We start from the raw sequence: 26850 nt of genomic DNA on the forward strand, positions 1-26850 counted from the left end.
ACAACTCGGCAACAGACAGACGAGGCACGTCAGCGCGATGCTGCTCACAACTTTTTCCCATTTGAGCTGACGTCTGGAGAAAAGATCGGCTTCTTTTGAACTGAGGTTCCGTGATTTACTTTAAACAACAACAACAACTTGAAATTGGTTTATTGGTATCGGGAACACGTTTTAACCATTTATTCTGTTTAGCGAAATACGCCCAAACTGCTCAATTCAACAGTATTATGAACAGAGCTTTTATCAAATTTAATTTCATAAATCGTGATTCCGATCGGGAAGCGTTTTGATCCGATAGTAAGTAAACAGGCGCGGGAATCTGAGAAAAAACGTTAGTGACACGTTCCCTCGGCTACACAAACAATCCTCTTAACCTACAGGATTTGACATCGATCTAAATTACGGTAAGCCGCTGCGTTCAAATGCTGCGAAAAGGCAAAAGTACCTTGTGAGGATCGGGGGGGGGGGGGGGTCTTTGAACGCAGCGCTCCTCCAATGAAAACGTATGAGCCGTCTCATGAGCTGAAGTGGAGAGGGCAGAGCGAAGAGCGGGATGGCAGTCCTTGACCTTCATTCTGACCCCCCCCCCCCCCCGACTCCACTCACCCATTGTCGAGTGCTCTCGTGAATACTTCAGGGCTCCTCTCCGTTAGCTGTGAATGTCACGGGCGCCGTATTGATCGTCAGGCGGACGATAATTCGGCTTTTGTGTTGCGCCTCAAACCTTTTTTTTTGCAGATTTTACACCATCGATAATGCCGACCGGAGAAGACGAGGTCGTAGAAGCCTGAACTCCCATGATGCATCTTCTATTGGGATTTGTTTGCTCCCGAGTTGGAAGTCGGGCCCCGTGAGTCTGATTGCGATGACGAAAGGCCTCTCGGATGAAATATGGATGAAGTTTTTCCAGAACTCGCGGGTGTTTTTCGATCTACTCGTAAATGCTGACGCGGCTGTATCGCGCTGCAGAAGAAAAAAAGTGTGACACCATTCATCTTACCGGCTTTTCTTTTAATTACTGCTCTCCCGTGGGAGCCAGCCGAGTAGTTAAACAGAGAAATCAGCATTACAGCAATTATTGGCTTACAATGAAATGAATACAATCTTGCCATCTGTAATCACTGGGGGCTTCTATGCCTGGGAGAAAATAGGTCCTCCTTTCTATTTCTCAGCGAGGGGGGGGGGGGTAATTATATCTGCAGATGCAGGGAGGATCCTCGTCTACCTGAGAGGGCCGAGGTACCTGAAGGACCTTAATATGGTGTATTTATTAGTAATGGAATAAAGCAGAATAATCTTTAACTAACTAGTCGCGGTAATCATTTACAGGAAGAACTGTACCCAAGCACAGTGTGCACTGTGTTGGAAATATTGTTCCTTTAAATCAATATCTTTCATACAATGGGTCACGTGACGTCATATAATGTGGAAGGTGTAACTCATGGTGTGAAAAAACCCACAGAGAAATATTATGCACCTCTGTATAAAAATGGGGTATCATTAACATTTGTTTACTTACGACTAAATATATATATATACGTAGAGGAGTTGATGCAAATAACTGAAATGAATTGGTTTTATGGTCGTTGAGTACGCTGGAAAAGTCAAGTGATCATGCCTCATATTAGTGTTGTCACAATACTTTCCAACTGTCATGCAATACCTTGAAAAATATTGCAACTCCACCGGGCGGAGAATTGAAAGAACATCAAGTTTTTTTTTGTTTTTTTCATTAAAAGATAAAAGATAAATAACACTATGTGCTTCCCAGTATAACCAGTGCAGTAAAAATCAGCGCTCTTGACCTTTTGACCTTCTCCTGTGACAACTCTGCGTTCCCCTCCCCCCGTTCCCCCTCCACAGCTCCAGAGCGACCTGGACCAGGAGTACCAGGACAAGTTTCGCCGGCTACCCGTGGAGATCCAAGAGTTCGTGCAGGACAGCAGCAAGGCCAGGCTTAGCGACGACGGCGGCGGCGTCCACGGGAACCTCGCCGCCTCCTCCTCGACCGCGGAGAAGCTCAACCACAAGGCGTCGCACTCGGAGGACGACACGGAGGAGGGCTCGTCGGAGCGAGTCTACGACACGCCCCTTTAGAGATTCGAACCCCCACCCCCACCCCTCCCTCTCGGCGCTTTTCGCTTCGCACCGGGACACTTGATTGGTGGATGTGGTTGTGAACCACGGCTCTGGGATGGAGACCCTAATTTTAACCAACGGGAGGATTAGATCAAATCTGAGCCTGAACTGGTGAGTAGAGGTCCTCTCTCTCTGCGTAGAGTGCAGTCTTGTCCGGGGAAAGAAAACTAAAAAAAACTAAAACGTTTCATGTAAATAGTAACTTTTTTGTGTGTGCGTGTATTTATTTGTTACCTTTTATGTTGTCGTCTCTTTCGGTACGGCCACAGGATGTGTTACAAAGCACTAACTATTTGCAGGAATTAACTTACTTGAACTATTTGCACAGAGAGAGTAGTTTCTTTTTTTTTTAAATTTGTTTAAAATACCATTTATACCATTTAGATTCACACTCACTTATTTGCACTCGCCCAAGTAACCATGTAACTTACTTTTACCCAGAGGCACTGGTGGCTTGCTGGTTCTCCATGTTGTTCTCACAGAACTAAAGCTGCTATTTTACTTTTTTTTTTTTTAAATAAACCCATCACTTTTGTTTAACCGTTATTTGTTTTGTTTTTAGGATATTTGGCATGGGAATATTATGCGGTTGTCATTATTTTTGGGGCTATTTTTTTAACAAGTTTGCGTTGTTTGTGGGTGATGAGAGGAAGGGGAAAGAGAAAGCGTGTTGTACAGTATCTGCATGTATTTGAACAACTGTAAACGTTACAGTGGCTCTCTGTAGCACCGATGTCTATTAAATGTCAATCTGTCATTTTTTCTTTCTCTGAAACATTTGAACTAAACCTGCAAAACCAGTGTGTGACCCAGTGTGTGACCCAGTGTGTGGCCCAGTGTGTGCCCCAGTGTGTGGCCCAGTGTGTGGCCCAGTGTGTGCCCCAGTGTGTGCCCCAGTGTGTGCCCCATTGTGGGCCCATTGTGTGGCCCAGTGTGTGCCCCATTGTGTGCCCCAGTGTGTGCCCCAGTGTGGGCCCAGTGTGTGCCCCAGTGTGTGCCCCATTGTGTGGGCGTGATACATCAATGCGGCGTGAGCTGGACGGGACTAAAATAAGTCACGACCCACCGTTCTCGTAGACTGGATTGACGCTTTCTGAGTAAACAATGTAACATAAGTACACAAAACATCCCTAACGCCACTGAAGACAGTGTCTCGAACACCGGACTCCTGGTTGTTTTGTTTGACCTCCAGGCGTTACACGCCGTGCGTCTTGCAACGGCGCCTACGGGGCTTCATTGTAGTCGAGAGACTGAGGGTGGAGACGAAGCGTCGGTATTCGGCGACCTCGTGCATGAGGCCGAGTTAACATTGCACGTTGTATTCTGTACCTTTGTCCCCTGTGAACAGTCACACCAGGATATATAAACAGAAGACGAGGATCCTGCTGCTGTTTTATAGAAGCGGCCTTCCTCTTCGCTGTGTGTTCAGTTGCCCAGTAAACAGATCCGAGGGCCCGAGGACCACGTGGCGGTACGGTACGCGTCGCAATGTTCACTCGCAAACCGGCGGCTGTAGTTTGAAGACGGTGGAAATAGTTCCCAGCAGACGGTTGTTATCCGTGACACACCAGCGTTGACATGATCTCATAACTATTTCCCCCTTTGTGTAAGAGACTGTGTCCATTCAGTAACCACGAGGAAGTGTTTTTTTGTTTTTTTAAACTTCCCTAACTGTCCAGTGCCATTTAACTCACGGGTCATTTGATATCAAATCATATTTCAGCTGAAAAAAAGTTTCAAAAAAAAAAAAATTGAATGTGAAGGATTACCTGACGTGTAAGTACAAACTACTTTAAAAAAAAAAAAAAGACGATATTGATGTGAGAGTCCTGTGCCTTTTGAATAGGTTTGCCTTGTTTGATGTTGAATGTGTGAAATGCATCATTGTTTAAACTGCCATGATATTATATTATATTATATTATATGAAGCTGTCTGATATTGAATAGGCCGTGTGCACTTTTAAGTACAGTACCACTACTGAGTAATGCTTGTGATGAGCAGTATTTGACATGCGAGACGTCCCTTCTTTTTAGTCCCGCCCCTTCTTCTCGTCGACTTACGTGTATGCACTCTGAAAATGTAAATGTATGTATGACACAAAAGCATAAAAACATGAAGTTGATTAAAAAATATATATATATATAGTGTAAAGGGAATTTGCCTGTAATTAAAATAAATGTGGCTATTATTGTACTTTTCTGGAGTGGAGTTGTTGTGTCTTTTGATTTGTCATTGAATATAATTGTTGTTTTTATAGCTTATAGCTATCATTGTGTTTTTTGAGCTTTTCCGTCAATTTTCTGGTGTTCAATTATCAAACACTTCCTCATAGATCCATTTGTTTGTCTTCATCTTCTTTTCTTTACTTTTTTTTCTCCAGTTCTTAATTGTGGGATGTGTTTGCCGTCACATTTGTCACATGTCATCGGCTCGTCACGGTTTGTTCTTTTACTCGAAATATAGATTTGAATGTCAAACCACAAGAGTGGATAACGATGCTGCAGGAAGAGAATAAGAGGACAAAAAATATTTTTTTTAAACTACATTACAAGAGACGCTATAGGGATGTGTGTATGTGTTTGGCAATATCTGTGGGGCGTCTTGGCATGTGTGTACTGTATGTATGTGTGTGAGTGTATATGTACGGTATGTATATGAGTGTATATGTATGTCACACTCAGGGAGTCTTGACGACCTACTTCCTGTCATCTCCTAGGAAACAGTTCCTTTGAAATAACCCCGAAGAGGAACATTAATCCAACCACTCCCACGACTGAATCATCGCTTTAAAAGGAGCGTATAGCGTCGAGACGGAATATCATATAAATAAGTGTTCTTTCTTTCGTGCATTAACCACCTGCAAATGAGAACGGTGGTGTTTCCATTACCTGAGAATGAGCCGTTTGTATCTAAAAAATGTTGCGTTTGAGCACCGAAGTTCTCCGAAGTTTCAGTCGGTTGCAATCTGCGACCTCGCCACTAGATGCCGCCCAAACCTACACGCGGCACCTTTTTTAAGTTAAGGGAGCGCTCGAGCAAACAGGATCGTTGGTATTTATTTTGGAACGTATTTGCGTCGTGTAAATTCGCATTGTTATTTACTCACGTGTCCGACATAGTGTGTGTGGACCTTTTTTTTTTTTTTTTGTCTGCCAATGCGTGAATCATTTTTGTAGTAACTAAAATAAGTGAGGATATGCAGCATTTGCACATGTTTGTGTTGTACATCTTGTGCCCAAAAAGTCAAATTAATCACTTGTATTTTGGGGGAGGGGAGGAGATCACACAAGTGTGTCTGCTGCCACTATTTTGCTTTGAGCATGCCCAGTGATAACACGTTTTTAAAAATCTTCAACACATTTTCGAACAAAGCTTGTTACACGTCGAGCGTTGGATGCTGTGGGATGAGAGTGGGATTGTTCAGCTGTGTGTAGTGCATATGTTGGTGGTGTCTGTGTGTGTGTGTGTGTGTGTGTGTGTTCTAGACTACATAAACACTGTGTCCCTCTCAGTCTCAGCTCCTCAGCAGAATCCCAAAAGGCAACAGGAGATAAGACAAAGCCCGGTCGCCCATAACAACCACCGTGACCATTCAGAGGCCCTCCATGCATACCGGCCATCTAGGAAGTGAGCTAATTAACCCTGAGTTCAAGACAGAAGGAGAGCTTTTTAATAACATTCCCAGGGTTATATAAACAAACTCCCAGGAATATTACCACCCTGCATCTGTCCATCTGCTGCGGGGAAGAGGAGGAGGAGGTGTCCTGTAACTGGGCTTTAATGAGGCACACCAGGAAGGAAGAAGAGGAGAAGACCCCAGGGGGCTGCTTGGAAGGTACACTAAGCAGACACACACATACACACACACACACACACGCAAATTACGTTAACAAACATGCTGCAGTACTCCCTTCTGTCCTTGGCCTTGAATCTTAGCCCCTCCCACTTTTAACTAAATGTCCTAATCTAAACTAAATGTAAGATATAATCCAGTATACTCCTGAAACCAAGTGATGTGAACATTAAATGTTACCTTAAATGAGCAACACTTAAATTGTCGCAATAGCCTTGAAAGGAAAAAGCGTCACCATTTTTTCCCCCTGAAGATATATTTCACTTCACTATAGCTCCCAAAGTGCTTTAACACCTGCAGTTATATTTAATGTCTCCATCCTGTTGCTGATTTACACCAAAATCTATCAAAGCAAAAGTGTTACGTCAATGAAAACGGGTAAAAATGTGTAATTTTTGATTATCATTGAATATAATTGTTTATTTTTATTGTTTGTGTTTGGCAGTATCTGTGGGGCGACTTGTCATGTATGTGTATAATATATATATATATATATATATATATATATATATATATATATATATATATATATATGTATGGTATATGTGTTGTGTTTAATGTGTCCCTCTGATTGCTGATTTACACCAAAATATATCTGCAGTATAGTGTTTTTTTCAATCATGACTAATAATATAGCCAATATGTTGTCTCCATGTTACTTTATGATCGCCCGAGGAATTTCGTCTCTAAAACTCTTTTGATTTTATCATCACGGATTTTTTATTCAATATCCCCATCTAATTATTTTTGGAAAAAAACATATACATTTACTTTTCTTTATAAATGTTTTCCTGAGCAAAATAAGTTTGGAACGTCTGCAAAACAATGACACATTTTAATAATTTAATCTCATGTTAATGAAAATGGGTATATTGAAAAACAATAATAATATATAGAAAACTCTTATAGGCTAACTTTGTGTTTGATTCTGTTGTGATTTATTTAAAGCTTTGTGTCAGACTTAACTGTATTTAATAAAAATAAAAATAAATCCCTCTGCTTACATCACTACAATAAGGAGACTGATATTAGTGAGGTGATGTCATAGATATGCATAAAATAAAGTGCCACGAGGTCACTGCTGAGTGTCTAAAGAGGCAAAGGCCACAAACAGAGAGGAAGGACGGAGGAAGCGAGGAAAGGAGGACGCGAGGAAAGGAGGGAGGCGGCGTTTGTCCCGATCAAAAGCATGGCGGCTCCGGTAGTCAGCTGTTGGAAAAACAGGGAGGAGCCGGGTCTGGTTCTACCGGGATGACTCACTCTGTCAACCCGGGGCACACACACACACACACACACACACACACACACGCACACGCACACGCTCATTCGCTCACACGCGCGCGCAAGACACACGAACACAAACGCTCACGCGCCGGCACGTTTGTTGTTGTTGGTGGCGGTGGAAGGCTGGAGGGGAGGAGGAGGAGGAGGAGGGAGAGGTCGGTCGGTTGGTTGGTTGGTTGGGTTGCGCGTGCTGCAGCAGTTGAAGAGGGGTTCCCAGTCCGCCTGTACCAGGGGCCGTTCATTCTGCACCGGAGGGCGAGTGGTACAAGAGCACCGGGACGACTCCTCCGTTTCAGCGGCAGGAGACGACACCGAGCAGCCGGGGGAAGGGAGACAGGGGGGAGGACCGAGCAGCAGCTGGAAGACACGCAGACAGACAGGCTCAGAGAGAGAGAGAGAGACAACCCCGAGCCCGGAACCCTGCACAGCATCATTTTTCTTTCTTTCTCCTTTTTTTTGTTGCCGCCGTCGGATTAAACCCGTCCCGTCCCGTCCCCCCCTCCTCCTCCTCCCCACACACACCACCGCCGTCCCCGGCCGACCTCCCTCCGTCTCCACCACCGAGAGATCACGTAAGAATAACGGAACAAAAACCTCCCCAACTGACACGTCTCGAGCAGCTGCTTATAACGTGATATCCAGAGTTGTAAACGTCCGGGCTGTTGACATTGAATGTGTGTTTATGGTGTTGAGGCAGGACCTTTTATTTTTATTTTTAATTGTATTTATTAATTTTAACTCCATCACGCTAGACTCACTCCAAATCCCCGGCTCTCATCATTCAGACATCCTCTCTCTCACTCTCTCTCTCAGCTGGAGACAGTAGCTCAATTGCTAGCTAGCTAGCCAGACGCATTACAATGGACCGTTAGCGGTTCGATATCTCCTTATTTCTTTCTCACGCTTCCCCCCCCCCCCCCCCCCCCGTCCCCGTCCCAGTCGCCGTGGCTTCTCTTCCAGGTAAAATACGACACGACGGGGAGAGCCGCGTCCCGGCCGGGGCAACTTTTGACAGAGAATGCAACCAAACGGGTTTTTATTGACGTTTTACCAAGTGGCCGAGGAGAGGAGACGAAGAGGGGAGCGGAGGAGAGGGTTTAGCCAGGGGGGGGAGCTAGCAGAAAGCGAGCCTGCCAGGCACGGTGCCCACACGAAGTCAACGGGCAAACCGTTAAGAAATAGTCTTTTTATTAATTGTGTTTAAAAAAAAAAATTAGTCTTTTTAAAAAAAATTACGTTACGTCTTGCAGCACTGTGGCATTCACTGTCCCCCTTTTTTTTTTTTTTGGCCTGCCAAAGAGAGTCTTACTGTAATGTTAATTAAATCTGTTCAAAGTGGTGCATTCAAAGACTGCTGCTGGTTGTCGTGCAGGCAGTGAGTCCCGGAGCTGCACCGCCAGACAGCAAGGTGTCTGTCACCAGGGAAGTCATAGTTTCTTGCAAAAAAAACAATGCTTATTTCCTTATTTTTACGAGTCTTTGAGGTAATGTCAGTGTTTGATAAATGAGCAGCAGGATGTCAAAAGTATTTAGGTTATATTTGATCTGTTTTCAGTCCATTTGCATGAAATGAGTTGGTGAAAGAGATGTTGCATTAGATTTCACTGTTGATATCTACGTCCGTTTATTGTTTGGGACTTCTCGTTCCCTTTTTTAATGAAGGGGAAGGTGCATTTGATCTTTTGATACCGGTACAAAGGACAGCGTTGCTTCGTTTGAGTCAGAAAGCAGATGTCTGTTTTTATAAAACCAGTTTTATCACACACACACACACACAGAGGGTAAAGAGGGTTATTTGTTCAGGAATAACCTGCAGGGGAACTCCGTAGGTTTATTTACTGTGCAAATAACCTTTTTCAAGGTTTCGCTTGACTTAAAAAAATGAATTGATGAACGTGTGTACAGTAGATGGGGTCTTCACAAGCTAGATCGGCTGCTCCACCTGAGGTGTCTTCTCGTTATATTACGATGAACAATGTTGTCATCTTGTGAAATGTGGCACAGGTGTAATAACAGTTTAACCGAATGTTGATTGGCCTCCGTATCTAATCTCTACAGGCTTTTTCTGTCGGGGACAACCGACTGTGCCATTATTGTACAATTACTGAAGGTTGTTCTCCCCCACACCTTTTACTCCAAAAAAAAGTCCCCTGCTGCCCATGAAAGATCACAACTATTATGTGAAGGAAAATAAAATTGGGCTCCGGCTTATTGACTTTGCCTCGCAGACGTTGATTACAGGTGCAAACATTGGCCTCCCTCACAAAATAACAATCCCTTAAAAAAAAATGGACCGTGAAGCATTTTGATGAATAGCGGTGGCCTAAGAAGCTTAAAGGCTAACTGAGGGGGTGTGCAGGTGTTTTTAAATTATTTTTTTTATTTTGGACCAGATGACGCAAGTGTTATTATTTTTGGTCCACTTAGTGTTCAGTGCCTTTTTTTGGTCTTTTCCTGTTTTGTTCGTTCATTTCGTAATGGGATAGCTGCATTTATTAGGGCTTTAATCGTAATCCTGATATTTTTTTAATCTAATATTGTACTAATAACGATTATCATCCTCTGGTATTAGTTGTCATGATTGGTGGGACAAAACTAGCACTTTGTGCATCCTATGATTTCAAGTATCATGATGGAAAATACTATAATTACATTACATCTGTGGCACTTGGTCGATGTTGTGTTCAGAATGGGGGAGATTTGAAGGTAAATTGCATTATTTCTCTGCATTTAGCCAGAAAGAATAACAATATATTTGCTTTGAGTCACCGAGAGGTTAAAAACAAAACCAGATCGATTTGGATTCTTGGATTAAATGACATTATTTGATTGAGTAAAACAACTTCCTGTCGCACACAAGCCAAGCAAGTATTGGCAGATTCGACGTTGCAGCCATTGTTGCAGTATTTGGTTGATTTGACGATGAACTGTCTTCGGCACACATCGCCCGGTGTTATCTTTTGGGATGCTTGTGTTTCTATAGCGAGTCTGATTGTAGCCGGAGGGCTTGGTTCAAACAGCAATGCAGGGAGAAAATCTCTTTTTGTCTCTTTGTGTGTTTTCACATTGGATTGCTTGACGATTTTAGAGGTTTATACTAGTGGGACTTTGTTGGAATCCAATCTCTCCGCCTGCCAAATTCACCGCACATCTCGATTACTTGCTAATTTTTTTGATGGCTGGCGTGCTCCCGAGCTGGTTTCCCTCTCATTTATTAGGAAGTCCTCGCTTCCATCCCCCTTGTTTTTTTTAATCACAGCGCCGTTTCTTCTCGCGGCGTTCTCGCGGCCGAAGCCCCGTCCGTCATCCTCGCGTATGTTTTGAAGTGCAGACAGGCAGCCAGATGGATTGATGGGCCAACAGACGAGCCGGCCTGGCCGCGCCAACTGGCGCAGGCAAAGTGTTTGGTAGTATGTTAAAAAACAACAACAACAAAAACATGTTGAATCGCAGCCTTTCCGACAATGTCTGCCCCTCCATTGTCGAAGGCTGTTGTGAAGCCGTTTGTCGATATTGTGATTTTACTTTATGTTTTTCTTGGCACGGGGAGCAGCCGGCATGTGATATGTGCTCCTGCCCTTCCCCGCTGTACAGCAGGGTTTTTAGACCTCGTCCAAATAAGTCCACATACAAGCTGGAATTATGAAATTCTCTCCCCTTCTTACCGCATGTCCTTTTTTTGTCTCCGCAGGCCAAGACGTGAGCTTCTCCCGCTGAACCTTATTGATGCTAAACTGGTGAGTTTTTTGGGGGGTTTGAAGCTATACACATTTATTTTGTTGTTGTCTAACGGCACAGCTGGCTGCCAATTGATCACAAGGATCTGTTCCTAGAATTTTGCATAACACATGCTACCCCCCCCCCCCTTCGATACGAGTTTTCTTATTTCCAGAGCATCTGGTTTGTTATTGGATATTTATATTTATAACCGCAATAAGGTAATTGATTAGTGCATGCATAATGTGTGTGAAACATATGGCTTCATCCTGGCCTGTAAGCCTACATGGCGAGTTATGTAATCGGGATGTCTCGGTGTGTTTCTGAATGCACAAAAGGAGAAAAAAAAGAAAGATATAAACGATGACGAATGCGAAGGACTTTAATATTTAGCTCAGATATCCATCCAACTCTTATTTTGCTGGTTTTTCGCCTACTCGGTCATTCAAAGTGTTCGAACATTGCAAACGAGTCGCGTCGTGAGCTGGAAGCGACAGACGATTTTATTGGACTCTCGCTGAATGATTTTTCTTTCCTCGTATCTTCCGAGCGAGACTGATGGTGCGTCTTTCGCCGATCCGCAGCCAGACATCGCTCATTGATAAGTAGATTGCGTGGCTGCTGCTGCTGCTGCTTTATGCTCGCTCATGCCGAGCTAGAGACTGTAATGGGGCTCTCTACAGTATGTCCTGTTTTAATGATGCAATCTGTATTAATAATGTAATGTGTAGCATGCTGGCCGGCTGGGCCGGATTAATTTAGCTCTCGGCTTCATTTGAGGAGAGCGCTATAGATTTTCATCAACCCAAATTATATTCGCTTCATTGCTCGCATCCTGTAAGTATTTAAGCTCATGACATGCGATGATGAATAGAACAATACCACTATAATACTGAGCTATTGTTTAAAAACAACAACAAGATCTCACGATTTATTTTAGGAAAGGTTTAGAAGTCTGGTCTAACAGCTTGAATCCTACAAGTGAGCAACGGGCACGTTTTCTCAGTTGCTTACTCGTAGAGGTTGGAGGGAGATGTACGTTTTCTAAAGCATTTAGTTTCTACGTAAAAAAAAACCTGTTGGGCGAAGGGTCAATTCAGAAGAACAGACGATCACCGTGACGCTCACTTTGCTGTTTTCCGGTTCGTTCTGATGTTAGCAAAGAAACCAAGTTCCCCTCTTTGTAATCAACGAGGGATAAAACGATGATAATGGACGTAATGTCGGCTGTAACCGCCGTATGAGGGCCGCGCAGAGCGTGAGTTAGCTAGTGGACGGGTTATGTCAACCATTGATTTTCTCCTCAGGCAAACATTACTCTGCTATATTAATCCTCTCGATATCATGTAGAGAACTTTTTAATGGAGCATTCCTGTAATAAGTCGATCTCTGTTTGATCCTTTCCAAAGTGTGAACACGTAAATGCGGTCGTGCATCAGCAGCACCTGAACTGGCGGCAGAGTCGACATAGCGGCGTCGACTTTCTTCTGGGAAGTGTTTGCATGGATCGAGACGCGCTGTCCTACCCTCGGCTGCACTTTCAGACCTTGACGTTCTTTGAAAAATATGGCTGTGACGGTCACTCGAGGCTGCAGTCAGGCTGAGGAGGCTGCCGCTTTTCAAAGGGACTGCGTCTTTTAAAATGTAATCCAAAAGTAGAGGGGGGAATGGCGAAACCAAAACAACACTTTTCCAATCGGAAATCATCGAACACAGCTTCAAGTACTCTCTGGCTTGTGATTAATAACGTCTCTGTCTACTTAAGTCACACTAACTACAGTAGACTTGAGTTGGTACTGTTTTAATGTTTTGTAGTAGAAGGACATAGTTGCTCCTTATCCTAAAAAGACTTAACAAGGTCACTTGGGGTGAGCGCTTGCATATAAACCTACTACACGCTACACTTCTGTGATGCTAGCGACGGACTCAGTAAAGGCCCGACATCGTCCCTTACTGAAAGAAAGAAAGAAAAGAGAGGGATCACTGATGAGAGAGAGAGAGAGAGAGAGAGAGTGTGTGTGTCTTCCCAGCAAGGTTAAGTGTGGCCGGAGGGCGACTGTAATGACGGGGGTATTCTCTGCAGACGCTCAGCCAGCAGCAGAGAGGGAGACGGCGAGAAAGCAAAGCTTTCACTCTGACACCAACAGATGGGAATCTGCCGCCAATCGAGTCAATATTTACTGTTTCCTAACGCGCAAAAAATAAATAATAATTGGCGGCATTAGCTTCGCTTGTTCAGTAACGAGCGGCGGGGAGCGTCCTGCTTTTGTGCGAACGTAAAAACAACACTTCAGTGACGATAATTGTCGCTCCGCTCCAGGTGTGGCTCTAAAAATACATCGCGGCTGAAAACCAGAGCCATTAGCCCCCCCCCCGACGCTCTTTTGATTCTTCTCTCCTTCCATCCTCCCTTTTTTCTTTTTTAAACGCACACGCTTTACCCATGGCTCGATCCACTGTGGGGGATACGCGTGAACGCAATTTGCACTTCCAATTAAACTGTCGACCTCTGCTCCAGAATGCAAAAACTTGATTTCGTAACATCCTCTTCAAGGATGGCTATTATTACCCAGCCAGCCCAGTAATAGAGAGAACAGGGCTTCACGATACACTGATGGGCATCATTTGAAGTCAGCAGAAATAATTAGTGACATTCATCACACTGTCAAATATTTGTGACGTTTAAACTGTTGATTGATTTTTTATTTTTTTTATTCGGAGGTGTGAAAGACCAAACCAAATGTCTTTTTGATCTTCCAAGCTGTGATTTTTCTACAACGCATGTTTCAATAAGCAAAAAAGAAAAACAAGTTGCACGGAAGACATGTGTGTGTTTGCAGATCATTCACATGAAGATAGAGAGCGGTGTGAAAGAATAACAAGTGAAAACGTAGCCGAACGCGTCGGGCTAGGGTTAGCCTACAGCTAACACGGCTTCAACACATGACTCGCTGGTCAGGTCAGATGACTCGATAAACGGCAGGAATGTTACTTCTTCCTCACTTCTACAGCGCTGCTCTTGTCTGAGAGAGAAATGGTGTGTGTGTGTGTGTGTGTGTGTTTGTTTGTGTGGATACAGTATGTGCCAAAAAAGCATCTAAAAAGTCCTAAGCAATTACGTAACATTTGGCTGCTGACCTTATCACTTATCCTGCTCAGATAAGTTTAAAAAATGCAGAATGATTGTCTCTATGTAGTTATTGAATTCCTGCTTTTATGCTGATATCCCAGAGTGGCCCACACTGAAGTATTTAATACAGACCTTATTCATGTGTATTTGTGTAAAGACAAAAGGGGATTTTAATGGCATTTTCTTCTGTTTACAACTCGTAAAAAAATAAATGTTAAAAGGGCTCCCTGAACTCTTTGAGTGAGGGGAAACAAACAAACGGCATAAACACAAACGGTATAAAAGACGAACGGTTCGCTCACATGGATTTCCGGCCGGTGCCAGATATTTGTCAAAGGTGCCGAGCCATTTTTCCTCCGACACTTCTCGCATGTCATTTAAACAAACGCCGGGGCTTAGCGCGTGAATCCATTAGATGGCTATCATAACAAACGGTGGAAGTAATGTAAAGTTTAGAGAAGTGTCACATCATAAGAAGAGTGTTGTAAATCTTACATTGGCAAATCATGGGAGACATTTCTCCCCTAAATGGCACATGACTATTACAGCACATAGGGAATGAGTTTTTAAAAAAATATATATTTTTTTTTTATTTATTTATTTTTTAAGATATGTAAAATAAATAAAAAATTAAAATATATATATATATTTTAAAAAAAAATATGTATAATATATATATATATATTATTTATTATTATTATTTATATAATAATATATAATATAAAAACCCTTTCCAGCTGTTTCAAAATGCATGACCTCCATCTGTAGAAAGCAGTGGAGTTAAATAACATTAATTGTTGACTGAAATAAAAACACAGAGGTGTAAAATTGCCATTCACCAAACACAAAAGCACTTTTTGTTTCATAAAAGGGTTTTGATTAATTCATTATAAGTGTTGGCTCAGTTAATATTGACTCAATTGTTTTGTTTATGCAACCTCTGCTGGTGGAGACCAGTTATACAAGTCTCCAGAGTTTGAGAGTTTCTCATAGAGTTTCTATGAGAAGTGAAATTGTGTGACTTTGTTTTATTTTTTATTATTATTTCCCCCTACAGTCAAGCCTTTGTATGCCAGTTCCAGGTTTAAATAATCCCGCAGGTCTCACCGTTATGTAGTTTACATGCATGCCTCACTTTCTGTGACTCCCTTGTGTGATAATCGTGGATTGTAAATACTTCGAATGGCTATTCCTAAAAGAAATATATAAAAATGCCAGCCATAAATGGTGTCAGAAACTGGGTTAGATTTAATGAAAATCTTCCAAATTAGCAAGTGAGCATATATGAATTCCTTGAGAGTCACAAACTAACATCAAGCATCCGAGAGAGAGCGGAGAACACTTTTATTAATTTATTTGTTCTCTGTATTGTTATTCCCCAGCTCTCCCTCCTCGTGTACCAGATGCCAAATATCATGTGGGAATTACAGCTCCATCTGTAGTGATCATGTCCTGTTTTAAAGTATTATTTTATGTAACAACTTAAGTTTTAAAAGCCCAAATGACTGTAATTAATCGGATTATACACGTAACATGAAAGGGCTGGTGTCACACATTATTCTGTGTAATAGCCGTCCGTATTAGCCGAGGTTGAATGGTTTCCAACCATTGGTAGTGAAGAACATGTCTCCATCACTGCTGAATAATGTAATCCACTATTAGGAGGGGTGGGGGGGGGGGGGGGGGGGGGTGCTCTCCCAGTGTGAGGGATCTGTGTGAGCAGAAGAGACCCGAGCCTTATTTTGTTTCTTTTTTAAGACATCCTTTCATCCTTCTCCAAGGCAAAATGAGTGAAAGTCACTCTGTGACTCACTAAGTAGATAGAAGAGGTAAAAAAATAAATATAAAAATCTCCCCCTCACCTTTTCTCTCTGCCTGGATTTTATTCTCTCTCTCTCTCTCTCTCTTTCTTTGGCCCTCGGGGAGTTGGCTCCTGACAGCATCACAGAGAAACTATAAAAATTGTAAAGTCAAAGTGTATGTGAAATGTTTTTGTGTGTGTCTGTCTCCTCTCTCTCTCTCTCTCTGTGTGTCTGAGTGCCTTTCTCTCCTCCTCCATCGTTCTCTGCACCTTTTCATTTATCTTTACCCTCCATTTCAGTTTCACCCACATTCGACTGAGAAGACGGAAGAAAATAGTGTTTCAAGCCAGTGCTGGTCTTTTCTTTGTTTTCTCTGAATGTATCTTTACATGAAGAATATCAATAAAAAAATGTTATTGTGTAATAATAATCAAGAAATTCATAGGTTTTTAAAAGCCTATCTATTACTTCACGAGGCACACTTCATATCAGTTAATCTATACAGAAATCATCATCATCATCATGAATCGTCTGGGCCTATAATTCATTTTGTATACGTTCATAGTTTCTTGACTATTTGATACGTCGCTAAATGTCTCACAATTTTTGAGTGCTTTCATAAATATCCTCAGTTCCCTGCAGATAAAAGGAGCGGCTGCAGATTATGTGATATTTGTACAAAAGTAATGGCCTGCAGTTGATTTTATTTATTTCACCCATATGATGCCAAGTAAACGCAATCGCTATGGAAACCAAGCTGATAATCACAAGGACGGATGCAAAATGTCACTACTTTAAAAAGTAGTAGTTTGACATTTTGGTAAATCCGCCTTCTCACAAGCACGAGAGAAAACAGTAGCGTGTTGACTTCCTGGAGTCTCGACTCGTTTCCCCGACGACAAGACGACACATAACCCCCCCCCCCCCCCCCCCCCGTAAAAAAACACAACACAACGTGCTTTACACGTATACGTGTGCGGATGAAACGCATTTAGATGTGATGTGTTAATTGGTGACAAAGCCAGCTGTCTAGCTGCTCCTTTGTGCTAAGTTACGCTAACTAGCAGCTGCTTAGTATGAACCACGCAGTCTCAATCAAACTAATGCAGCGATTTTAATGTTTACGAAAGCTTCGCTATACGTCCAATTCTGTTCACGCAGTTCAATCATTCTTTAGTCTAAATAAAGATATAGTGAAGAATAACCTCCCCTATATTTTTTTTTTTTTGGCTCCACAGAATCATCCCTTTCCAATCTGGTGACCTCACTCACTGGCGGGCTTTTCTCAGAGCGCTCTGGTGTTGTTTTGATGTGCCCGTCACAGCGACTCTCAGAATTTTAGGAGAGGAAGACGGCTGACAATCTGAGTTATTCTCTCGATACCCTGACGGGCGCTGTTCGTGGCGGCCGACAGCGAGTCCATCAGAGAGCTGCATGTCGGGCGGCGAGCCGAGCCAATACCCTGAAGCGTGTGCTTTTATCTCTTGAGCCACTCGGCCTTTCTCCTCACGTCCAAGCCAGGACAGTGTGTGTGTGTGTGTGTGTGTGTGTGTGTGTGTGTGTGTGTGTGTGTGTGTGTGTGTGTGTGTGTGTGTGTGTGTGTGTGTGTGTGTGTGTGTGTGTGTGTGTGTGTGTGTGTGTGTGTGTGTGTGTGTGTGTGTGTGTGTGTGTGTGTGTGTGTGTGTGTGTGTGTGTGTGTGTGTGTGTGTGTTATAAGGCTATTCCAGGTAACATTGATAATGCCACTTCCCCTGCCATGTCCTATCTTGTGATACCTGTGGGAGTGTGTTATAAGGCTATTCCAGGTAACATTGATAATGCCACTTCCCCTGCCATGTCCTATCTTGTGATACCTGTGGGAGTGTGTGTGTGTGTGTCCCCCCCCCGTGGAGCTGTCATTGGTTGAGTGATGACGGTAGAGCTGCCGCTGTTTACACCGTTTAAATCTGGCAGGCTGGGGCGAGATTACCAGCCTCTCACCTGTTGCCCTAATCAAAGGAGTTATGACTGCACCGCTGGATGTTACTCAGAATAGCGCCTTCTAAAAATACACACGGCATGTAAACACACACACACACACACACACACACACAGAGAAAGGGTGGAGGGAGAGAGCGTATCGGGTAGCGAAGTGCATCCTTTCTGTGTTTTTTGCCAATCAAGAACATCTCGTTTGTATTGTCAGAATTTCCTTTTCACCGATACATTTATTTGACATCTTTGGTTCTACGTTGGTCCACATTTGAGCAAAAGGACAGCGCCGTGATATCCTCCCTATAATGGGTGCACACGTGATTCAGATGGTCATAAAGATGGCTCCTCGGGGAAAGTCATATCCTCCAGGAAATAGCTATACAGGAAGTAATAGGCGGAGAGAAGGACCATTGAAACAATGGAAATGACACGAGTGTTAAATGTCTCCAGGATAACATTAACATGCATTGTGTTAGGTTTCCAAAATGCCCTTAAAAAAAGATTCAGAAATGGTTACATTCATTGTTAAAAACGGTTACTTTCAGAACAAATTTTTTTTTCTGGACAACCCTTGTTAAGCCATGATTAACTGTAAACTGACCATATTAGCAACATAAGTACTGCATGTGTGTGTGTGTGTGTGTGTGTGTGAGTGAGAGACATGGCCTCCCTTTTTACTTTGGGTGCCACCCACTGATCCTCTCCCCTGGCTGAAGAGGCCACGTGAACTTGACATGCAGAATGTTTGATCCACATAAGCTGCCGTTGTGGGACCGGCTCGTCCACGAGGGGAGGGGATACCGATGGGTAGATAAGAGGCCGATGACTCCAAAGACACGACGGGTGGAGCAGGGTCAATATCGATCGGATCAATGGGACATTGCCTGTTGTGAAAATATCGAGACCTTCAATCAGTTTCTCATTAGTAATTTCTGATTTATTTATGGGTTTAATGCCCTCATGAAGTCAACATATTCGTTTTTCCTGTGAAAACCTGTTATCCAAAACCATTTATTATCTCTCAACTCCTTGTGATCTGTAAACGTATGCAGCCGCCCCCCCCCCCCCCTCTAATAGTCATTGTAAACACATCGATGTGTCGGCTCTGAAGAGGCACGGTTTGTTCAGTTTACACCATTGTGTGATGATTACACACTCGCATCTATTCAAGCCCTCAACGAGAGACTAATACGTGTCTGAAGCAGTTCATAATATTAGATTATTGTTGGTAAAAGCTGAACTTAATCTAAATGAGATGGTATTTTAACCAAGCTGTTTAATTCATTATGCTATCACGTGCAGCCTGGGAAATAATCAAGAACATCTCGTTTGTATTTGTAATTTCCTTTTCACCGATACATTTATTTGACATCTTTGGTTCTACGTTGGTCCACATTTGAGCAAAAGGACAGCGCCGTGATATCCTCCCTATAATGGGTGCACACGTGATTCAGATGGTCATAAAGATGGCTCCTCGGGGAAAGTCATATCCTCCAGGAAATAGCTATACAGGAAGTAATAGGCGGAGAGAAGGACCATTGAAACAATGGAAATGACACGAGTGTTAAATGTCTCCAGGATAACATTAACATGCATTGTTGGATTGCAGTATTTCAAGCAAAAGGCAGCTGGTTAGGTTTCCAAAAGCCCCTTAAAAAACTACACAGACTTGATACAAAACCTACATTTGTAATATATATATATATATATATATATTAATTAATTATATATATATATATATATATATATATTAATAAATATATATATATAAATATTTATTAGTAATATATATAATATATAATATATTATTATTGTATAATAATATATATATAAATATAATATATATATGTGTATATATATATATATATATATATATATATATATATATATATACACACATATATATATATATATATATATATATATATATATGTATATATATACACACTTCACTCCTCTCCGTCTGTCCCTTTGACCCCTGCTGTATTTAACATTTACGTTTGAAGCTTTTAGTAGACTCCCTCATTCTTGGTGACATGCCCACCACTCAAAAGCTACAGCAGAGCCGACGGCGGAGGTGTTGCAGTTCGTCTCTCTCTCTGACGAAGGCAACCTTTCTTCGGTGGAAGCAGCTTCCTATTAAAAGTTTATTAAGCAGACGCCAGAGCAGTGATTGAAATTCTCCAAAAGCCAAATAGGATAAGGAGCATGAAGGGGGGGGGGGGGGGGTGGCAAGTGATTACACCCCTATCGTGTCTCCCCTGAAGGCAGTACGAGCGTCTGTAATATTACTGTAAGCGTACAAGATGAAACTGAATAATGGACTCTGTGGATGACTGCAAATTACATTTCACTAATTCATTTTTTCCTTCTGCTTGTCTCTCTTCAGAGTGGTCCGGTGCTGTCCTCCAGTGTTACCCCCCCTCCCCCCTCTCCCCTGAATTCTCTGTGTTTGTCACCCGGTAAGTACGCTCAGATTCACCTCCCACAGACACAGTCTAGGAGGCTTTTCGGTGTCGTTCAACTCCTTTTTACGCAATCACCGCCCTGAACCGCACATTGTCGTCACCTTTTATGAAGTGTTTTCTTTCGATGGGGCTAAAGTGCCTCTCCCCCAGACAGATATTTCCTGTTATGAATCTGACCTTCTTTTCTTTTTTTTAAATCTGCGAAGGGTTGGGATGCACCTCTTAACGATCACAGAGCATTATGGGACAATTAGCCACTTTTAGATGTTAGCGACACACCTTGTAAGATTGCCAAAGAGACGACAGTTGAGGAAATGGAAAATGAGAAATGTACAAACATTGATCCATTTAGTCTCAGTCATGTTTGATTCTTCTGAAAGGGGCATGTCCTAGTGGCCGAGGACACCTGTTGAAAACAGGCTTCAGTTCACTATGAAGATGGTTGAAGGAAAACCATCTTCTGTATTCATGATAGTGCCTCGCAAAATAGGGAGAAAGCCATTATCAATGTTGAACTGAGTGCACGTCTTATTATTAAGCAGGCTCATCGGCGAGTGCTCTTTGCACGTCCTCAGGAAAGCAGCAACACAAGCCAGCTAATGTAAAAGTCCCAGCTATCTGTTATCGCCAATTAAAGGGCTTGTTTACTAGCAGCTAGAGACTTGTGTGTGTGTGTGTGGCCAAGGCCTTTAATAATGGGTGTAGATGGCCTCTGTTTAGATATGTGTGTTCTCTAGTGAGGCCCGATGGGACAGTTGGGCTGGGTGGGATAGTGAGTCCCTCTGTCTCTAAAAATACACACTGGGATCCCATTCAGAGGCTGGAATTTGCCATACGTGTGTGTGTGTGTGTGTGTGTGTGTGTGTGTGTGTGTGTGTGTGTGTGTGTGTGTGTGTGTGTGTGTGTGTGTGTGTGTGTGTGTGTGTGTGTGTGTGTGTGTGTGTGTGTGTGTGTGTGTGTGTGTGTGTGTGTGTGTGTGTGTGTGTGTGTGTGTGTGTGTGTGTGTGTGTGTGTGTGTGTGTGTGTGTGTGTGTGCGCGCGCCTTCATGACACAAGCTGCAGCCAGGCGAGCTACAGGCTATTACTGGCCAGCAGGGTTGCTATGGAGACCAGTGGTGTCAGCGAGGGGCAACATCTGCGGGGTATTTGTCAAGAAAGGTCCATCCCGGTTGGAGGTCATAACTTTGTTTAACTGAACTAAAAGCAATGCAGCTTTTTATTACGTTTGTCTCCAGATGCTCGTTTGTGTTGGATTGCAATACATTCTGATGTTGTTGCTTATATTTTCACGATGTTATGTGTGCAGATGGGTTTCCACAACAACAGGACCACCCTACAATATAACGTCGTACATTTTAAAAGGGCTAATGCAGAAGATGGGGAATTTACTGTTGACAGCCGCATACGCGTGACGGTACAGGACAACATGGCCACTGAGGTGTCACCTACGTGAACCTGTCAGTGTCGCGTGCCATCGACAGGAGTTGGGCTCCCGGCTGGCCTCTGGGCTCCTCGTCCCCTTTTGATCTCATCCAAGAGAACCACACCTTTGTGTTCCTGCACTCAGACTGGTCCGGTCCAACTCCTGCTGAACACGTCACATCAAAGACCAACTTGACATTCACAGATTCAAATCTTAGAACAATTAAAGGTTTGCTCCCTTCCTAATCTTAATTTAATGCTTCTCCAAACATCTCTCTCTCTCTCTCTCTTTGTCGGCCTTCCAGTCAAAAACATCGCCGACTGAAGTTGCAAAGCCTGATGAGACGTCCCTCAGTCCCTCATCAGTGGTCGTTTTCAAACATTGGTACAAACATGGCACGAGCTGAAATTTCTCGGGCAATAGTTCAGCTCCGTCGCGCTCACGGTAGGGTCCTCCCCCGGCCGTGTCGATCCACGGGGGACCGGGGCGACTCTCCACCGGGCTTCCACCAGTGGAAAGCACAGATTCAGGGGAAGCATTTAACCCCCTGACCCCTTCCTCTGCTCCCTCTCTCCTCACGGCTCCCGTCTCTATATGGACATGTTCTATTTCCACGGCTCCTTTCTCCCGGATGCCTTATCTGCAGCTCGGCGGGGCACGCGTTCTCTTTTCATAGGTACTTATTTGGGCAAAGGGAGAAATCCTATATTTTTTTCAGCAACTCCGGCTCCCTCCTGCCCAGTCCCCCTCCCCCTTGTCTCAGACGCTCAAGCCTCTATTTATTCATTACTCATTTCTTCTTCCCTTTGCTGGGTTATCCCTCACCCCCTTCCCCGTGTCCCCCTCTGAGATGGGCACCAGTAAGGCAAATGGGTGGAAGGCTGCATACCCTTTTGGCTATAATTTCAAATGTGACAGCTTTCTTTTCCTTAATGGAGTTAGTTTGAGTAGCCATTCATCTAAAAAAAAACCTTTTAGGTTCTGTCTCATGGTCATCGTGGTGCCTTTTCACAAACGGTGAACTCCAAGTGGATTGAATTCATCTGAAGATAATTGAATCCTTTTAAAAATGAAATTCAGAGGCTTCTCAAACATTAGTCATGTGTTTTCTGTCTGTCTGTCTGTCTGTCTGTCTGTGGCTGTCTCTCCAGTATTTCTGACCATGTTTGGGCAAACGTGGCCCCTGAAAACACCCTCGGCAGAGTGTGTAGCTGGGCAAAGCGAACCTTCGACCCCCTAATCTGGTCTAAATGAGACCGCCGCGCACAGCGACGCGCCGGGGTCTGTGATGTAACAGCAATTTGGGGATCATTTGGTTTTTTCACTCAGCAAAGGCCAGTTACCTAACTTCCATGCCCAAATTAACTGTCCTTTTGCAGGTTGCCCTGCGCCTCCCCTCCGTCACCTCCGAGTGAAACATCAACCCATGCGTGCCAAGATTAGACTAAGCCCGGCGCCAGGTACTCGCCGTGTCCTCGTTCGTCCTCCAGGAATATTACAGCGCAGGTTTCAAATGGCCTTCTTCTTCTGTACGAACTGTTTTCTATTACGGGACGACCGAGCAAGGAAAGTGATGCCGTGTGTCAATATATGAAACCGTTAAGTTCGTAGAAAAGCAAAAAAAAGGTTCATCGTTCCTTCCTGAGCAAGAAAATAGAAGTGAAAGAAAAGGAAGTGCTGTTTCAGAGGCAACTGAGATTAATTCAGCAGTCATCGGTCAGAAGAGTATTTCCATTTACACGCCTCAGTCACGTCCACATCACTCTTATCTGTGCTACTTCTCTTCCCGTTCCTACCCACGGTTTTGTCCAAACACTTCTTCTTTTTTCTTTCTTTCTTTTTTTTTTAAAATGAGCTTCCTTGACGTTAAAGTCTTTTCTAATACCAGTGTTCCGGCGGGATGTTTCTATTATTAACCAGACACGGACACCATCTCCTCACCATCACCTCCGCCGTGAGAAATGTTCTTTTTCCATATTCCATTCGGTGGCTTCAGTTACACGCATCCATCACCGGGCAAAAAGGCCGAGGGTTTTCTAGTCGTGTTGCACACAAAGCCACTCAAAACATCACAGGGTTTGCACATCGATGCAGTTTTGTCCTCTGCCGTTAATTTGTTACGCTCTCCTGTAATTTGTCTTTCCCAAATTCACTCGTTAAACTTGCATTAAACAGTAGTTGTGATGCACATAAGCCGGTGTGGGGGTGGGGGGGGGGGGGGGGGGGGTGGGGGTGGGGGGGCTGGGTTCGACCATAGAGCCGTGTCCCAGTCGCAGGGCGAGGTTTAAGTGTGCTAATGCGTCAGCCTGGCCCCTCTACCTCATTACATTCAGGGAACTCCCTGACTAAGTGGCCTTTTAAACAGACACACAAACACACACACACACACACACACATGCAGTGCTAAATGCCTTTTGATTAAGATGGCTGGTAACCCGGGGGCAGCCCTTACCCCTCTCTCTCTCTCTCACCTCCATCCCGCAGTGTTCCCTCGGCGAGGGTCGTCGTCGGCCCTCGGGGTCAGCAGCCTCTCTCTGACACGCACTCACGCTCGCTAACATACACCATTTGGCAGAGGCTCGGGGGCCATCATTTATTAGGTGAAGGCTCGGTCCATTAGGCCACGTGTTAAATTCTTTGTGCAACTTAATTTGTCAGCGGATGGATGTGGATGACTATATATAGGACTCCTCCGGCACGCGGATCTCCCAAAGTGCAAAGTGCACGTCTCGTGCGTGTGAAAGAGAGCTGCTGCAGTATTTCGAATGTGGGAAAGTCTTATTATTGTTGTGCGCACGGTTTTACGGTATTTGCGCGTGTGTGCTCGCACGTGCACATACCGCATGTTCAGCAGCTGGGCAGTGCAGTCAGTGTGTGTGTGTGTGTGTGTGTGTGACTGAAAGACGGACCCGGCTTCCAGGATCCCAGGCTCGAGTTCATTATGCAACCCGGGACCAAGGAGTGTGAGCGAGCGGGGTGATCCTCGACTATAAAAGGCAAAGAAGAGGGTGGAAGAGGGTCACTTGGCGTGGAACGAGACATTCTTCCCTTCAGCACCATAATACTTCCTCATCCGCAAGTCCCAGAGAAACAAATAGTGAACCGATTTCTCCTTTAACTATCTCAGCCCCATCAATACCGCACAGAGGGAGCCACACTGCCATCAACGTGGGATCAGAAACGTACTTATAGACTTCAAAATAAAACTTATAGACGAATTGAAGTTGAACTTTTCAACCGTTGTGGACAGCTAAATAGAAATGTCTCTCTCAATGAGTAGTGATGAAACTACCGTGATTTTATTATTCAGCGTTTGCAATTTCGGAACCAGAGTATGGAGGGTGGCGGCGAGCCGGAATCCATTTATTTTCGTGGTCACTAAAAACCCCCTCTTACCTTTTTTCCGTTTCGGTTTTGTGTAGCAACGAGTTGTACGTGCCGCATTCAGAGATCGCACACGGGATCTCCATCCTGCAATGCACCCGGACGGGGGGGCGACTGTAACATCGATATCGCTGCTCGCTCGGAGAACAAAGGTCTCCTCGGCGTAATTACAACACCGAATGTCTCGCTGAGGGCGCTCGTCAAATTAGAGACTTTCTTTATCCACTTTAAACAGCAGCAGTTTTGTGGTATTGCTCTCTCTCTCTCTCTCTCGCTCTGTGTGTGACTGATATGCTCAAACGTCAAACCCTTCTGCTAACTGGGTTGTATCTGATAGGGCAGACTTTAATCTAATTCATGGTAATGCAATTGAACAAACACGCCGCCACCAGAATGCTGCCTCCCTCTTGCTACGATCTGGAAGGGCAAACCTGTGAGAGGTTAGCCCCTTCTATGCAGTTGGATACAAGTCGCACATTTTAAAAGGGCTAATGCAGAAGATGGGGAATTTACTGCTGTCACCTACGTGAACCTGTCAGTGTCGCGTGCCATCGACAGGAGTTGGGCTCCCGGCTGGCCTCTGGGCTACTCGTCACCTTTTGATCTCATCCAAGAGAACCACACCTTTGTGTTCCTGCACTCGTCAGACTGGTCCGGTCCAACTCCTGCTGAACACGTGACTTCAAAGACCAACTAGACATTTTCTCTCTCTCTCTCTCTCTCTCTCTCTCTGTATTTTGTTATTAGTTGTTATCTGTCAGGAGATGAATACGATGCGTTGAGGAACATCTGCCAGGCTGCATAGTAATACACTACATGGTCAATCAATGTGTCCAAATTCGGCAACAATCATTTCAAATTGTAAAAAAATGGAAATATAACGCTGGATTTTAAACGTAACAATTAAATGGCAGCGTTGTTTTTTTTTTTTACTTATCTTTTTAGAAGGTGAGCGTCAGGCAAACGCATTCACATATATTCCTGATTTTAAAATAGTTCTTAGCCGCAGTGTATTTGTGGCAGAGAGTCGGTGTGTAGGTGACTTCGGTAGATGTGTGTGTGTGTGTGTGTGTGTCCTAAGACGGCTTTCGGCCTCGAGGGCTGCCCTGACCCTGTTAGCGAGAGAGGAAGGTCGATGGTATCATCGTAGGAGACGCACATTAAGGAGCGGTGTAGGGGGTCCGCACTGGAACTGTTATAGCTGTTATAGCTGTCTTTCTATGCCTTTTTAAAGCAGGCGCGCATCGTGTTTTCCGTCCCGTACTGTTTGTTCTCCGTCGCGATAGAAGCGCTTCTCTCCAGGCTCTCAGGCGTCTTACGGGCCTCCACTTGCACACCGTCCTAGACAAACAGGACGCGATGACACGCTGTCATGTGTACAGTGTAGATCAGAGCCTCGGATGCAGCACCGAGACAGTAGTGCGATTGTATTGTATGTACAAGTGCAATAAAACGTCGCCTTACAGCGTGTTTGACTTGCGCACACACACTGTTTGCTCCTCCTGTCATTTTGATTTGCTAAAGCTAAGCCGGCAGCGCGCGGAGCGGCCGTATTGTGTAAGAACAACGAGTGCGTGGACGAAGGTGTTCAAACAAACGCACTTCTCTTGTGCGCTCCACTACGTTTCTAGAATCTGGGGCTAATATGAGCAGGTGGGGTGTGCACGCACAGGTG

The 26850-nt window shown here is 44.0% G+C and overlaps 2 protein-coding genes across 4 annotated transcripts in view; both read left to right on the plus strand.

The window, feature by feature from the left end:
* The window catches only part of LOC117727721 (1-phosphatidylinositol 4,5-bisphosphate phosphodiesterase beta-1-like), a 38717-nt gene extending 36066 nt beyond the window's left edge, over positions 1–2651 (plus strand). The window contains exon 25 of the mRNA XM_034528149.1: positions 1864–2651. Coding sequence (XP_034384040.1) covers positions 1864–2097 — 234 coding nt within the window. The 3' untranslated portion in view covers positions 2098–2651. The remainder of the gene's footprint in view (positions 1–1863) is intronic.
* A 4728-nt stretch (positions 2652–7379) lies between these two features.
* Positions 7380–26850, plus strand: part of LOC117727266 (1-phosphatidylinositol 4,5-bisphosphate phosphodiesterase beta-4-like) — a 48904-nt gene continuing 29433 nt past the window's right edge. For 2 of the 3 annotated variants that reach the window (XM_034527464.1, XM_034527466.1), the window contains exons 1-3: positions 7380–7849; positions 10969–11014; positions 20290–20362. The gene's annotated coding sequence lies outside the window, so the exon portion shown is untranslated. Of the gene's footprint in view, positions 7850–10968; positions 11015–20289; positions 20363–21976; positions 22020–26850 lie in introns of those variants that run through there. The other variant, XM_034527465.1, reaches the window with a different exon arrangement.

The sequence above is a fragment of the Cyclopterus lumpus genome, chromosome 24 (assembly GCF_009769545.1).
Source record: "Cyclopterus lumpus isolate fCycLum1 chromosome 24, fCycLum1.pri, whole genome shotgun sequence".
In the NCBI taxonomy this organism is placed as follows: Eukaryota; Metazoa; Chordata; class Actinopteri; order Perciformes; family Cyclopteridae; genus Cyclopterus; species Cyclopterus lumpus.